Source organism: Hyperolius riggenbachi, chromosome 11 (assembly GCF_040937935.1).
Source record: "Hyperolius riggenbachi isolate aHypRig1 chromosome 11, aHypRig1.pri, whole genome shotgun sequence".
NCBI classification, from domain to species: domain Eukaryota; kingdom Metazoa; phylum Chordata; class Amphibia; order Anura; family Hyperoliidae; genus Hyperolius; species Hyperolius riggenbachi.
Window position 1 is genome coordinate 82,557,020 of NC_090656.1, and position 17,154 is coordinate 82,574,173.

Sequence of the window (17,154 nt, forward strand, 5' to 3'; positions counted from 1 at the left end):
CTCTGGGGGACACGCATGTCCCCTCCCCAAGGCTCATACGAGAGAGGGCAAGAGGGGGAGGAGAGCGAGACACTCACGAAGCAAGCCGGCGGCTTGATCTGTTTAAGCCGGGCGCATCCGGCGTTTACATTCACAGGTTGACGTGAAGTAATTATGATTGGAATTAACATCAACAGCGCCACCTGCCGGATGTGCCCGGCTAACGGATAAGTACCGGCATTTGTCCCATGGATGCATATTTGAGCATAGCAGCAGCCACACTCAGATGTGACAAAAGGTGGCTTGTTGCTGCTGAGTAACCACAACCCTGACGTCCCTATGGTTACAAACTCTCACATTAGGCTGCATTCACTTACAGCTGGACAAAACTTGCCAAATTGGAGTCTGAAGTGCATGGCAGTTCATCCATCCTTGTTAAAACTGACCTAAGGGCTCGTTTCCATATAGCCTGTTTTCATGCGTGCTTATGGCAACACGATCGCAGGGACAGCAGACAGTGCATAGACTGCACGGTCTGCTGTTTCCATTCATGCGCTGCAATTCACTTTTGAATCGCAGCGCATGGTCACCTGCATTTTGGGGCAATTGCGCCCGCGATTCCATTCAGTATAATGAGTGGGATCGCAAGCTCCGCCCCTTGGTAGTAACGCGCAACACTGGAAACATGCCCTTAATGTTGACCTTGGCTTTGACTGCTTTATTTGCAGACAAATAATACAAGTCGTTTTTACAGCTTACTCTACAGTACAGGAAAACAGAAAGGACTAAAGACAATTTCTTAGTAGAACTAGTACTATATGTACCTGTGGTTATCATGTCACATGAGTTAAAGCACTGATTGAATTTATGTTTTTTGGGGTGAATTTTCATTCATTTAATTGTATGACCCTAATGATCTGAAAGGATGTCTGGATCGATTGATAAGGTATAAACAGGTTATTAGACTAAACTATTTTACTTTTAGGTATACACTGCTGTTAACATTTTGTATATTTGGGGAATTGTGTGCAATGGCATTAATGTCTGCTAAGGCATCTACTGTAACAGGAATAGCTGGCAAGTTCACGTGTGCTATTTCTGTGACTGGCTGTTTACTGTATTTAGTAACAGTCAAACATTTGGCTTTTGAAATAGAAGTCCAATGAGTTAGTCCTTATCACTATATGTACAGCATGGCCTCAGGATTGTGGTCTGTGGATTATGAAATTTATGGAGATGTGCAAGGTAAGAAAGCATGTATAATGACTTTTGATTCATGTGTTAGAAAATGTGCCTTCTTTCTTTACAAACGTTACTTTTCAACTTATGTGAAGAAAATATCTTCATTGTATACACTACAGCAAATCTAATGCTAGCTACATGTGTATAGATTTTTCTGCATTCTTCTCAAAGTCAAATTCCACTATGGCTGAGAGAAATGCAGTTTCTACAGTTCAGTTTTATACTGTATATTGTAGGAACTAATGGCAAACCTTATTACAGCTTGTTTACATGCATGCAAAATATGTGCAAAATTTGTCACGGTGTCCCTCACATGAGTATAGATTCCAGGCCTGCAAAGAAGTTTCATTGTACTTTCAGTCAGTTTTATAGATTCACAGTTTGTAAACAAAACAATGGTCACGGCGCATTCCCGCCACTCACGCCGCTGTCTCCCCGACGCAGATCACTCGCCCTGCCTTCTATGTGACGGCAGGGTGAGTGATCCCATTGGCTTACATTCATAGACAGCGTCAGGAGCCAATGAAAGCAGCTCCTGACCTGCTCGCACAGCTCTGCCGTCATAGAGACGGCAGGGAGAGGGACCTGCGTTGGGGACAGAGCAGCGTGACCAACTGGAGCAGCGGATTATTTTGGCGATTCGTCTATAAGCACCATTTTACTGTACTAGCAGTCTCTGGTCCTTAAGGGGGAAGAGACTGCTGGTACGGAAATAGTTAAAGTGGTATGAAACTCAGCATTTCTTCTTTGCTCTAAAAGAGTATTTACAGCTTTAAACCTATTACCATAAAACAATTGCGGCTTAACAGCATTCAAACAGTTAAACAGAGCACTTTGTTCTTCAGTGGAAAGCTCATTGCTTCAGTGGACAGTTTCTGGCCGCATCTGATGAGGTGATTACAGTATCTTTTGTTTACATTACTTTGTCAGATACATTTAATAAACATAAGCAAAGTGCTGAAACTGAGTTTGCTCTGCTTCTAGTATGTGTGCAACTGAGAAGTGATCACTAGATAGATTTTAAAGTATAAATACAGCAGACATGCAATAAAATGCAATGGCACCTTTCAGAGCAGATAAACTGTACTTTGAGACCTTGTATTTTGTAAACAGACAATATTGCTTGTGCACCAAAGCAAATACGGTAACTGTATGGGTAATAAAAAGTAGGAAAACACATTTTTATTGAATTTCATCCCACTTTAATAAAATTGATTAATAGTATGAGCTGCTCTATAAATACAGTGGTCCTTTTATACTACATCAGTTGCTGTCAGTTATAACTGAAAGGACAACTGACGCAACTGATGTGCTAGATCAGTGATCTGCAAACTTGGCTCTCCAGCTGTTCAGGAACTACAAGTCCCACAATGCATTTTCCTTTATGAATTATGACTATGGCTGTCAGACTCCTGCAATGCATTGTGGGACTTGTAGTTCCTTAACAGCTGGAGAGCCAAGTTTGCAGATCACTGTGCTAGATAGTCCATTTTTCCCTATAGCTTAGTTCACATTACAGTATACTTGTATTATCTGAAAGCTTTTTCACAATGCACTGCTATGGAAAGTTAAAACACATCAGTTTTCAGCTTATAGTGTAAAAGAGGCCTTAGGCTTGCTCTTAGTTCTCAGCATTCTGACATATACCGGTAATACTAATCCTGTTACCCAGCCTTTCTGATGCTATGATGCTAGTAGTCACTCTGTAACTCGTGATCACATTGGTCACATGACCAGGAGACACACAGACACTGTTCCATCTACCTTCATAGGATGAGAACAGACAACTGGCAAAATCATGTGTTTCTTTGTTTAAAAAAAAAAGTTAAATAAGTACAAAATTAACATTAGTGTAAAAATTATAACTAAGATTAGTGTATTAAAAAGAAAAGAAAAACAATAACACCCATTAATGTGTTAGTAATAATATATAAATCTCAGTGAATTGATAAATTAGACAAAGACATATAGAGCACTCATATACAGTATGTCTGTAGCAATTTATCATGAAAGCAGTCCCATTCACTTTAAAGTAAGAACAATTGCTACAGAAACAAAAGTGAATTTGAATGTTTCCAAGAGAACATTTGATTAATGGGATCAACATTTCCAGCGCCCCATTTAACAAACTGAATACATTTAAAATGATTTCAAAGAACAATTTGTCCTGAAGATTGCAGTTCTGATTAAAAACAAATGCACTAACTTATCAAATTAATCCATTCATCAAATGATCAATATCTTCAGGCTGGTTTCAGACTGTAAATTGGTGTTAGCGATGTGGTGCGTCGCACTCGTTGCACCGCATCATATCGCCAAAAACAGGCCTTCAGGGAACACCACGTTAGTACACAGTGTTCCTGTCTGTCTGGCATTTGGCTAAGCAGGAAGTGACGCGCGCTTGCAGTCATTTCCTGCTTTGGGTACGCAGAAGCACAGAAGCGTATTGTAAAAATATGCATGCGCGCTGCGGCGGTCGGGACACACATCACTGCATGGTCACCGCAAAAGCCGCGTGGTAACATAGGTATGGGCTAGCGTTAAATCGGGGACTTCCGGCGCAGCATACCACAACATAGGAAGTATGAACTTCCCCATAGGGTTTCATTAGGCTGTGGTAGCAGTGCGGCAATTTGCCTCAAAGCACTGCACCAGTGTGAAAGGGCCCTAACGCTTCAAACCTGTAAGCATAATGTATAAACCTACCATGCTAGCAAGTACTTTATGCAACTACCTATACCAGTACAACCTGACACACTTCAGTAAGGGCCTGAGCCCACTAACGCGCTTGTGTCCGCTCCTGTCTGGTTTTCAGCATGTAACATTGATATGCAACTGAAAAGCGGGCACAACTGCGTCAGTGGGCTCAGGCCCTTAGTAGACTCTCCTTCTAAACTTCCTACAACATTCTCGGCTGAAATCAACTATGCCTGGCCAAACTTTTCTGAACTGTCAAGAATTGTTTGGGTATTTCAGAGTCTCAAACCTGATTTGGTAATGATGATGTGTATAATTCACCCAATATAGTGCATTCAACGTTTTAAATGGAATGCGCCAAGATAAAAAGTTACACTTACGAGATTGCATTGATTAAAAGCATATCACACAATTGTGCAATATACCGATCTCCCCCCGCTGGATAGACAGTAATTTGCTCCTCTTCACTTTATCTACTGCAATCTTGTAAGTGTAACTTTTTATCTTGGCGAATTACATAAAAAACGTTTAATGCACTATAGAGCGCTCCTCTCTCTACCTTTCTCCATAAAATAAAATTCATGTCACCCACTGCTCTGTGTTTATTATGTAGTCTACATCCTGACCCTGCACTGCAGTGCTGTAATTAATCTTATCTTAGTCAGCCTGGCTCTTCTCTCGTACATTGCTGGGGAGAGGGGAACTGAAAAAAAGCCTCATTATTTCCTTTCTGCTTCCTGCTGATTGGCTCAGGGCAGTTCAGTGTGACCGAGGCTAATAAGGGAAATAGCAGATAAATCATCTCACCCCTCTGCAGAAGTTGCTGAAATCTGATATGTGTTCTGCTTACATGTATTTACAAAGCAAACTAGATATGACAGTGCAGTTCCGACAGAGCTTAGTGGGGAGGGGGGCTGGCAATGCATACACCATTTTAGGCATAGGAGAAAAAAAAAAGAGTAAGGGAAGAAATTACATCAGGATTGGCTTCAGACAGAGGCAGTAAAGATGGAAAATGTCTGGAACAGTTTTCTCCTTATTTACAATATAATAATTACTGAAATCACAATGTAGACCGTGCATTACATGTGTTATGCAAGGTGAACAAGTATTTATCCACTTATATATGTGTTTTTTTTCCTGGGATAGTATGGCTGACCCTCGTTCTTTAGCAAAGTTTCAGCAGGAGACCCCATGTTTTCTTGTTATGCTCCTGTGTGTACCTACTAAAGTGTGTCAGGTTGAAGGGTCTGAAATAAAGCCTTTCCCAACGGAAGCTAAAATTGAATTTTGTTCAGTTACATGTTTTTATCAGACTATCAAATAATGTTAAAAGCATTGTCTAGGGTATGGTTAGCTTCACATCTATAGGTGGGTTAGTGTATGTTTTGCTTTGTTCTGCCATACTTTTGGAGAGTCCTGGAATATAAGAGAACTACTGTTTCCTAATCAAGCCTATCTTAGTCATCTGGTGAAGATCCCTGCAGTAATTTATGCTTATCATTTATTCAGAAGCAATTTATGCTTTTGAAGCAAGAACGCAAAATAAAAGTTGTTCCAAGAACATAAGGAGCAGATCCAGGCAGTTGTAGATTGTAGAGGGTCATGTTCATTTGTGATAGCATGGACTATTTGGGTTTGATCAGTGGCTTGTTAATATGTTAAATCAGAGGAATGAAGTACGGTGAAGCACACCTCCGTAACAATTGATGTGCCATGGTCGGCCTGGCAGCATTCTATTTTGCCGTCATGCTAATATTGCAATAAAAGAGCATCTATCTTAGATTGGATGGTGCTGGTCTATTTCCATGTGCTAAATAAAATTCTTATGCTATTTTTCTTTACAAATTATAGTACTCATTGTTGCATTTTTTTCTCAATTTTTATGCAGTCATTTAGCATTGATGCTTTTTTCATATTTCTTCACCAAGAATATTAAACAATTAACATAACTCAATGTCCCTCATTGGAGATCACAAAGTCTCTACCACAGGCTTTTGGGGGTTAACCAGTTAACCATTTACCGCCATCCTAACGTATTAAAACGTCATGCTTACCGCTATTAACAGCAACATGACGTTTTAATACGTCGCGCATTCCCGCCGCTGCTACCGCCGTGTGTCCGCCGCTACCGCCGCCATTACCGTCGGGATCCCGTGCTGGGCGATTGGGGAAGAGGACTGAACAGTCCTCTACCCAATCGCAGTGCCTGGAGTGAATGGACGTGACCGCGAACAGCGGCTACGTCCATTCACATAAACAGGAAATGTAACAGTTTAATAAAGTGTGTAAAAAAAAAAAAAAAAAAAAAAAAGTGAACACGTCCTATGAGTGTTCACCAGCGCCATCTTGTGGCCAAAAAGTATATTACACTTACAAAATACATACATTTTCAAGTATATACACATCATTAATAAAATTACACTTCCAACCCTCCCCCCCAAAAAAAACACTTGTAAAAAAAAAATCAGCTTAAAAAAAAAAAAAAAATAGTTGCCTTAGGGACTCAGCTTTTTTTATTCTATATTTTATGGGGGAAAATTAATTTTAATTTATTACATAGGGGCTTGTAATTATGACCAGAACAAACAGAAAAATAACCACTTATATTTCAAAATAATATACTGTCGCCATACATTGTGGTAGGGACATAATCTAAACGGTTTAATTATCGGGACCACTGGGCAAATACAACGTGTTTGTTTTATCCACAGGAGAATGTTTAATTTTAAAACTATAAAGGCTGAACACTGAGAAATAATGATTTTTTTTCTTTTTTTTTCTGTTTTTCTCATTAAAATGCATTTAGAATAAAAAAATTCTTAGCAAAATGTACTATCCACAGAAAGCCTAATTGGTGGCGAAAAAAACGAGGTATAGATCATTTTCTTGTGATAAGTAGTAATAAAGTTATTAGGGAATAAAAGGGAGGAGCGCTGACAACTGAAAATTGCTCTGGTCCGTTAGGATAAAAACCCTTGGGGGTGAACTGGTTAATCTACCAGTTTTGTTTTTAGGGTGCACCCTTGAGGCATGCCAAGCCATGCAAACCGTAGGAGAACACACTCTGATCAACCAAAATGTTTAAACCCCCTAAAATTGTATAGGTCTTACTTCTAACTACAAAACAGCCCTAACCCATCAATGCATAAAGTCTATAACACCTCAGAAAGGTGTCGTTTGGTTCCTGGCACCAAACGGCAGGAGATCCTTTAAGTCCTGTAAGTTGCAAGGTGGAGGGAACTTGCTTGTTCAGCACATCCCACACATACATGATCAGATTGAACTTTGACCTATAATAAAACAGGATTCATCAGACCAGCCCACCTTCTTCTATTGCTCCATGGTCCAGACCAGTCCTGTAGCTCATGTGTTCATTCTAGGCGATTCCACCTCATATTGAGATCAGACATGCCAGCCTTTGTTCTCTAGGTCCACCGGTGAGCCTTAAATGCCTATGAATTTGCCACCAGTTTACTAGTTGTCCTATTCTGGACCATTATTGGTGCAAACAAACTATTGCATACTGGGAAGAACCCCACAAGACCATTTTGGAGTTCAAAATCACTCAGAAACTTGTGCTTTTGCTTTCAACATATCACCTGCAATAACTCACTGTTCACTTATTGCCTAATCTATCCACCCCTTAAAAGATGCCATCATAATTAGATAACCAATAAACAACATTCAGTTCATGTTTTTGTACTTGAAATACTAGCTCTAAATACTAAACTAGAGTGTTAAGCAAATGACCACAAAGGCACTTTAACACATTCAGAAGGTGCTGCTTTACACCTTAGTTTACTAAACCAAGAGATTTCACATTTCTATCCCTTGATTTAGTGCTGCTGCAATCACCTAAGCAGAAGGTTAGAGGCAGCGTAAACTTAGTGTAACCCCTCCCTGCCCCAAAATATTATCCCCACCTCTTTCTGGGCACTGGAGTAGAAAAGAGCCCCTTATTCATAACAGTGGACAGGGTGGCCAGTTTTGCAAAGTATCCCTATGGCAAACCAGCCTGCATGGCTGATAAGCAGGGCCAGACTTTTTGCCACCTGAGGCAACCTTTTGATGATGCACCCCCTCCCTCCCCGTATAGGTAGCTAGTATAGTTGTCCCCAGTATAGCTAGTATAGTTGCCGCAGTATAACTAGTATAGTTGCCCCCGGTGCCTGCCCACTCCCCCCTCCCTCCCTGCGGCCGCTGCTCTGTTAACTTCCGAGCTGGCGGCGGCCACTTCCTCTATGTTCCTCCCCGGCCCCTCTCCTCCGTGGAAGAAGACTTCTGATGTGCAGATCAGCCTGTCACAGCAGCCAGACCCAGCTGCTGTGCAGGGAAACAGAATAGCGGTTCCCTTCAGTGCAGTATACAGGAAGTAAGTACTTCCTGTATATTGCATTACCACAGGAACCGCTATTCCACCAGCTCAGAAGGTAACAAAGCCGCGGCCGTGGGGAGGGAGGGGAGAGCGGGCAGGATGCCTCGGAGAGGGAGGGGGTGAAGGTGGTCAGGATGCCACCCCAGGGCCCATTGCCGCCTGAGGAACCTGCCTCACTCGGCATCATGAGCCACCTGGCCCTGCTGATAAGGGGTTAAGGATTGGGGAGGTTTGCTCACTAAGCACTATTCTTTCTCCAAACATAACCAACGCCCTTCCTTGGCTAACATGACTGCTTGCCCTACTAAATCTGAAAAGGGAACTTCACCTGCATGGGTGCTGCAGTGTAACCGAGAATAAAAGCTCTATGCCAGAAATAACCTGCACTAAGAAGATCATGTCAAGATGACATGGCTGCAAACCACTGAGCTTCATGTGTGGGCTTTGATCTTCTTGGTTTCTGTCTCCTTTCAGTAGAGTTTTAGGTACTCCATTCAGTTAAAATAAATGAGGAGGAGGGTGAAGTCAGCATTGATACAGGTAGTTATACACATGACTTATACATTTAAAGGTCATTAGACTTTTGTCCACGTGATGAAATTGGATTGTACTGCTTCTATCTATCTATCTATCTATCTATCTAGTATCTATCTATCCATCCATGCAGTATTTATTTTTAAGGACCATCTTTTTTTTAAAAAAAAGTAATATGCTGTTTGTCCAACAGGTGTCACCCTGGTAAAACATTTTACATATTTGCCTTCATTTTTTTCTAGCTGTGTAAATAAAAACGTACTGTATGCGACTATTTTACTTTTGTTTACATTTTTCAGATTTGGTTTTATGCATGTGTGTTTTTGTGCATTTGTGTTTGGATTGGCTTTTCCCCAATGCGGAACACATTTTCTCCCAAGACTGCTTTTTACAAGTTGCAGAACCTTAATGCGTAATTTCTGGGCAGGTATTTCAGGCTCCAGATACTGGTATTGTAGATTTCTGTTGATTCCTGACATCAGACAGCACAGTAACCAAGCAGCTCAAGGTAACCCAAAACCACAAGGAAGGTATAAGGGACTAAAAGAGGCTGGAAAGCCCACCTATTAAAAAGCAATGCTTAGTGTGGTTTGACTTCTTAAAACAGAAGGAATTTGCAATAATTCAGCTTTAAGTGAACATCTGTGGTTACCCACAATGCACTGCTACTGAATATGCAAATTATCTCTTTATGTCCCTGAAGCCAGGCTAGCATCCAGAACCACTAGTGTCAAACATATAAAGTCCGAAACAAGCTGTCTGCATGTGGGGTATGGCTCTGTAAAATTTAAAGCCATAGGCTTGCTAGACACCAGCAGCAGCGGTGCATTGTGGGAGCACCCTACATCCCTCTTTCTCATCTTCAATGGTTGGGAGGTATGAGTACAGGTAGCCAGATGACCCTCCTCTTTCAGTATAGGGAGCCATCCCCCCCCCCTCCCTCATACCCCCCATTCTTTCAGTATAGGTAGCCAACTCCTCACCCCCAAGAGCAGCTGCCAACAGTCAATCATTCACCTCCCCCCCCCCCTTTTTGAACCCCCCACCCCTTCGCTATAGGTAGCCAGATGACCTACCCCACCTTCAGTATCGGTAGCCATAACCCCCCCCCCCCCCATTCCTTCAGCATAGGTAGCCATCTTCCCATCCCCAAGAGCAGCAGCCAACAGTCACTCACCTCTCCAGGCTCGACTCCAACTTAGTCTTCTCCTTCAGCCACTGTGCGTCTTTCACTCTTCACCCGGCATCATCATGTGATGCCTTGGCAAGTTACTGGCAATTTACATGATGATGTAGGTTGGAGAGTATGAGATGCTCAGTAGCTGGGGAAGGAAATGACTAAGTTTCAGCACTGGAGCACGAAGAGGTGAGTGACTGCTGCTATGTACTCAGCTCGCATTACTCTGCAGTGCCCATGCCGAGTCTGTAGCCACCTGCAATGTGCACAGAAAGCATGGCGGCCGCAGACCAGCCTGGTGAGTGTGCTGAGGGCCAGCATATCAGGCTATAAACCATCTGAGTTCTGGCCACCCCTTCTCTCCTGCTGCCCTAGGCACTTATGCAGCCTTGCCACAAATCCGGGCACCTTGAGTGCTGCAGGAGAAAAGTGTTTTACAAATCCAAGCTGATTCAACTGTAGCAGTTGGGGATGTTGCACACAGACTTTTTCCATAAAGTACAGTAAACACAGTGATTTTAGACACTGCAAAAACCTGCTGCAAAGAAAGATCATTTGTCATTCTCACTTGTTATGAGTTGCTGTTGCACTGTACTGTGTAATGATAATACAACATATGCATACTTCCCTAACTATCAATATTTACTTTGTCGACAAGTCCTAATATTCTTTTCTTTCTTGCAGGGGTATTCTTCAGAAAGGTACGTACAATTCTGCTCTGCATGTTTTATGTCATTGAATTTAAGTAGAAAATTGTGAAGAAACGCGGAAAAGCCGCCGTCTCTCAAGGTGAGGCGGCTGTTTCCGCGTCCAGCATGGCGTCACAACGCGGAAAAACCGCTGCATGCCGCATAGGCAGAGCGGCGGAATCCGCATTGGGAGCGGCGGAATCCGCATTGGGAGCGGCGGAATCCGCATTGGAACTGGATACATTGCAAGACAGTACTGGTGTGGCTGGGACTGATAGTCCACCAAGATTCAGAGTGACACACGCGCGAGCACAGAGGCAGAGCTTATATAACAGCCAGAAGTGAGTCAGCTGACCAGGCTGGTCAGCTGACATTTTCCACAACTCTTATTGGTCCAGCAATTAGGGAGGGGCCTGGAGAGTGTTCTTGTATATATACTGCTGGCTGTTCAGTTGCTGGTTGTCTGTCGTTGCAAACACATACGTGGGAGCACTCAGACCCGCAGTCAGATCCTTAAGTGTGCCGGGACCAGCTGGAGCTGTAATCCTACACTTAGCTAGTTTCTGTTGATAGTTTAAAGTACTAGTTTGATTGTGATTATCTGTTATGACTCTTTGCCTGCCTTACAATCCTCTTGTATTCTGATCTTGTACCTTGCCATTCTGATACTCTGTTGCCGAACCCCGGCTCGTCCTAAGACTCTGCTTCTGCCTCTTGATCTTGTACCTCGATATTTCTGATACCCTGTTGCCGAACCCTGCCTGTACCTAGACTCCGCTTCTGCCTTCTGAATCTGTACTTTATCTGTCCGTGTGTTACGACCTGGCTTGTCTGACCTCGAGAACCGACCTCACGATTGGAGGCGGTTCCCCGTCCTGTTAGTGACACTTCCTCCTGAGTGTCACTTTCAGACTAACCTTCCTACTCGCAGCCTGACTCCTCCCGCCTTGGAGAGTTCAGGTCTTCGGAAGGAAGCCGTGCAATACTCCTCACTGCACTGAGGCTCAGTCCTCTAAGTGTTACTGTTACACCAATCACTACACTCTACTCAGGTGGACAGAGGTTAGCTGGTATATCGGATTATCGGTGATACTGCAGATCACTTATAATCTGGTACACATCTGTATTCCCAGTGATACTGCAGATCACCGGTAATCAGATCCTCTCTGTGCTCCACCGTTCGTTACAAAAATGTACTTTGTTGTGTCTGTTGTATCAGATGATGTCTACACTTGCAAAGTGCAGTTATCAAAACTGCTACCATCCGTCCACCCAGAGCCCCACTACCTGCTGCCACACCAACAATTACTAGGGGCCATGTGATCCAAAGAGCCAGCTCTTCTTTTGTTTACCTGTCCACCACCATTTCGCCCTGACCATAACTTACCTCTGTAGCAGAGCGAAGATGGCCTCTCTGTTGAAATGAATTGAAAAGTCTGCTTCTACTCAACAGCGAAACCTAGCAGTGACACTAGTTGGAAATAAAGAAAGCCTCATACACAGAGATGTACAGAGGCGCCTGTAGGATAAAAGTCACTAAAACGTTTAAAAGTGTTCAGGCTGTGGTGGTGGACCAATCAGCCCTAAACAGACACATGTACTGTCGGCTTTAAATAATACACAATTTATTTATATACTCCCAATGAAAGTTGCACTACACTATATTGGGCTCTCGGTCTTCTACCTTTATAAAGGAAGCCTCATGTTTTCAGATCAGAAGACACCAGTGTCTGTAGGAGTGGGTGAGATTGGGCAGATATCATTGGTTTGGTGGGGCAGTCAGGGTTTTTTTTTTAATAACTGTACTGTTGTACTTTGTAAGTGCAGGTACCCTTTAAGGGAAACCTAAACGACAAGAAATATGGTAGGATCTATAACTGACTGTCTTTTGACAATGCTAATTCTATGGCTTTTCCATTGAAAGTACACCTGAATGGAGAGGGATATGGAGGCTGCCATATTTCTTTCCTTTTACACAATACCAGTTGCCTGCCAGTCCGCCTGATCTCTTTGGCTGCAGTAGTGAATTCAGTCAGACGTCATTCAGAAACATCTGATCTGCATTGCTTTTTCAGGGTCTATAGCTAAGAGTATTAGGGCTGATTCAAACTACAAGAGCTTTTTAAACGCTAGAAATTTTAAAAGCTCTTGCTAATGCAATGCTATTTATTTATATAGCGCTGACATATTACGCAACGCTGTACAGAGTAAATATTGTCTTGTCAATGGGGGATTTTTACAAAATCACATTGCTCCAGTGTGAACACGGATAACATTAGCAAGCAAGAAAAGCTCTCGCAGTGTAAACTAGCCCTTAGAGACAGAGGCTCAGCAGGACAGCCAGGCAATCTGCATTGCTTAAAAGGAAAGAAATACATCACCCTCCGTATCCCTCTCAGTTCAGGTGTACTCTAAGTCCTATAGCTATAATACTTTTTGAGTATCTGACCTAGAGCAGGTATTGAAATCCAAAAGCTGTATGCTTGTTCCAGGTGTGTAAATCAGAAACTGATGAAGCCAAAATGTTAATATGAGAGCAGGTAACTGTCTTCAAAGGAAATATCCAGGCATATAAAAAAAGGACATTTACATACCTGGGGCTTCCTCCAGCCCCGGTCAGCCGACATGTCTCTCGCAGCAGCTCCGCTCCCAGCCGCCGGCCCGGGGTCCCCACTGATGCAGAGGCTGACCTCGCAAGATCTTCCTCTACTGCGCCTGCGTGAGCGCAATCATTTGCATGCGGTGTGGCATGTGCTGCGCAGTTCTGTTTTTATGGCCAACTTCAAACCAACACTTTTTTTAAAAAGTGTATCTAAACTCTAAAACACTTTAGCAAACAAAAGTTATTTTTGTTTGAACTTCTCATAATGTTTCCAAAACATAATACACTTATTTACTGTTGACTTTTATGAAAAAGAAGTGATAAAGTTATGTAGACTGATAGCTTGAACATCTTATGCCCATCTGTAAAAAAAAATCTACTTTCAATTGCTTTAAAGGGAATCTGTACTGTCAGATTTGTACAATAAAAAAACATACCAATCGAGTCACTGTGATCTCCTGGATCCCTATTTGCCATTTCCGCCGCTCCCCGCCGTGATCCTGGCTTTTAATCGCCAGTTTTAGGCAGTGTTTACAAATAAAAGACATGGCCGCTAACCAGGAAGTGATGTATGTGTATATATACATATCATGTTACAGTATACTACTTATACTACAAGTTTTTATTACATAGTGAATTTTCTGCACTCCAGTCAGGGATTCTCACAGTTTCTCAACATGGGCAGCTCCCTCCCCCCTCAGACAAGCTGCAATTGAGACCTGTATGTGAGGGATAAACAAAGAACACACACAGAGCCTGCAGGGGGCATGCATAACTTCTCCCTATCACAGCAGAGGCAGTGTATTCCTCTCTGGGTCGACAAAGCTTGACAAAGAAAAGATTAGATATATTACAGAAACAGTGCAACTAGAAAAGGCCGCAGTAATCCAGACCACATTAGAACAGGTACAGGAACTTATAGGATATAAGAAATAAGGCTGAAAATGTTGTTACAGAGTCTCTTTAAGGTGGCCACTAATGATCCAATTTCTGGCAAAAAAATCGTTAAAGCGATCAGATAATTCTAATCAGAAGAAAAATCATTCGCTACACCATCAATGAACCAATCTTTGCTTCCTATCTATCACAGCAAACAAGAAAATCTAAATTTTGGTTTGACGAAAATCCAATCGAACGATAATCAATTGTGCCCATCAACAGAGATTATTTACAACCAATCCGATCAGAATTTCTGATCGCTCAATCTATTTTTCACTAGAAATTGGGCCGTTAATGGCCACCTGTAGAGGCAGAGATAACCCTTTGGTGTTTGAAAAGAAATGTCAAATGTTATTTGAAAATTATAAATGTTACGGCCAGAACCCGAAGTCTGGCCACTTCGGGTTCTGGCCAGTCAAAACTAGAAGTGGTCGTCACACTGTGATCAATACCCAAAATGAACTGATTCCTGGCGGCTCATTTATTCTGTTACTGCCCTGGCTCCTCCGCATGCCCGCCTCCTATTGACATCTTTCAGGCTGGGACACGCATTCCCCCCATGTCGTTCGTCGCAGCAGGCAATCCTTCCATTCATTCCTGCAGAGCTGGTGCTGGCAGAAGCAATATCTGTAGCATTCCCACTCTCTGCTTCCAAGCCGCTACGAACGACTGCGTGTGTCCGCGCTTGGTAATGAACAAACAGCACTGTGTGCATTGCGTGTCCCCTCGCCTGAAAGATGTCAATAAGAGGCGGGCAAGGGGAAGAGCCAGAGCAATAACAGAATAACTGAGCCGCCAGGAATCGATTCATTTCGGGTATTGGCCGCAGTGTGACGGCCACTTCTAGTTTTGACCGGCCAGAACACGAAGTGGCCAGACTTTGGGTTCTGGCCGTAACATAAACATGCATTTGCAGGAAGCAGACACCAGTAAAATAATGTTATTAGATATGTAGGACATGGTCACGTGATAGGAAATTTAGTACAGCTTTGCTTTAAGAACAAAATAAGCATAGATGAGTCAGGTATACACATGACTTAATCATGGCTTAATGCACATGAACAGCTGACAAGCAATGGATTCCCAGCATGTGTGGGTGACTAGAGGGGACAGTGATCTGGCAGTTATGGAACACTGTACCCAGTTCAGTAACATCTAGCAGCAACCTCCTATCACATATTACAGTTCCAAAGCATGCAGTAACGGCATGGTTAAATACTGCCTGACAACAGCAGATACAATCACCTATGTAGTTGGACAGTTTCGGGTGCAGCAATGCAGTATCAATTGATTCTCACCTGCTAAGCTGCTAAACCATGTGTTAACAGCATGGTTTAACTGTGTGAACTAACTTGAACCAAGTAATATTATTTAAAATAAACAAATGATGTACCTGCAAATCAGTGATGGCTCCAGTATTTTTTTGGGGGGGAGGGGCGCTATGCAGGTGCTGCGTGCCGCGGCAAAAAATGGGTGTGGCTATAACTGCAGCAAAAATTGGGCATGGCCATGCACGGATGAGGGCGGAGCTTCGCACGCCACGACAAAAATGGGTGTGCCTATAACCTGCGTCAAAAATGGGCGTGACCATGACCGAATGAGGGCGGAGCTAACTGTAATTTAAAGTGAACCCAAGGTGAGAGGGATATGGAGGCTGCCATATTTATTTCCTTTTAAACAATACTAGTGTAATGATCCGCTCAGCTGGCTGCATGGGCAGACAGCTGTTTGACCATTCCTTAAGTCTGAGGCCTGCAAGTCTCTGGAAAAGAGACCTGTCTTTTCTTTGCAAGTTTCAGACCTGCTCTGCTGCTGAGGAATCTGCATACATTCGTTATGCAAATTGCCTACCTGCCTCCTTTGAAGGCTGGCCGTATAAATACCATGTTCTCCCAGAATCCTTTGCTGGTCATCCTTCATGGTTTGTTTCCTGATGAACTCTCCTAGAGCATCAGCCCTGTTTCTTTGTTAAAGTTACCTTAGAGTAGTTCCTGGGGATTGCACTAGGCATTCTCACTAGTGCAGTCAGGTTTTGTGTTTATCTGTATTGCCTAGTCCTGTCTTGTTTTTCTGTCGAGATTGCGCTATCGGCAGTGGCGGTTGATAGCGAATCGCTTTGTCTTGTTTGGATTGCACTAGCCTCTAGCGGTAGCGGCTGTGGATCCTTCTGATCTGTATTCTTGGAGTGTAAGCTAGGTCAGCGGTTGCTACTGGCTACCTCATCTGTCTGTCTTGTTTGGATTGCACTAGCCTCTAGCGGTAGCGGCTGTGGATCCTTCTGATCTGTGTTCCTGCTTGTACTTGGATCACACTTGCTCTGGTGGAAAAGAGCAGTGGATCCTGCTAGCTCTGTTTCTGCACTTGGATCACACTTGCTCTGGTGGAAAAGAGCAGTGGATCCTGCTAGTTCTGTTTCTGTACTTGGATCACACTTGCTCTGGTGGAAAAGAGCAGTGGATCCTGCTAGTTCTGTTTCTGTACTTGGATCACACTTGCTCTGGTGGAAAAGAGCAGTGGATCCTGTTAGCTCTGTTTCTGCACTTGGATCACACTTGCTCTGGTGGAAAAGAGCAGTGGATCTTGCTACCTCTGTTTCGAAACTTGGTTCACACTCGCTCTGGTGGAAGAGCGGCAGATCCTATCTACCCTATTCCTGTTTTCCGTTCGTCTGTCTGTCTTGTACGAACGCTTGCTGTAGGCTCGGTGAGGTAACCGTTAAGCAAGCGTTCGCGTTCTCTATTTCGTGTTTGTGTGTTGTTGGTTAGTTAGGGTGGCGTGCTTGTCTCTGTTGCACTTATCGTGCGGAGACCGCGCCGTAAACGCGTTCGCTGTTGCGAATGAGTGCGGTGTTCGCGTTTAGCTAGCGTTTGTTATTTTCCTTGATGTTCTGATCATTGTTGTTTGCTGTGCCTTTGCT

At 43.2% G+C, this 17,154-nt stretch overlaps 2 protein-coding genes across 3 annotated transcripts in view; one reads left to right on the forward strand and one right to left on the reverse strand.

Moving 5' to 3' along the window:
- The window catches only part of LOC137538421 (uncharacterized), a 65,625-nt gene extending 55,567 nt beyond the window's left edge, over positions 1-10,058 (reverse strand). The window contains exon 1 of the mRNA XM_068260595.1: positions 10,008-10,058. The gene's annotated coding sequence lies outside the window, so the exon portion shown is untranslated. The remainder of the gene's footprint in view (positions 1-10,007) is intronic.
- The window catches only part of LOC137538423 (acylphosphatase-2-like), a 41,483-nt gene that overhangs the window by 2,661 nt on the left and 21,668 nt on the right, over positions 1-17,154 (forward strand). Inside the window, exons 2-3 of one of the 2 annotated variants that reach the window (XM_068260600.1) lie at positions 1,172-1,224; positions 10,692-10,708. In XM_068260600.1, the coding sequence (XP_068116701.1) occupies positions 1,173-1,224; positions 10,692-10,708 (69 nt within the window). In that variant the 5' untranslated portion in view covers position 1,172. Of the gene's footprint in view, positions 1-1,139; positions 1,225-10,691; positions 10,709-17,154 lie in introns of those variants that run through there. The other variant, XM_068260599.1, reaches the window with a different exon arrangement.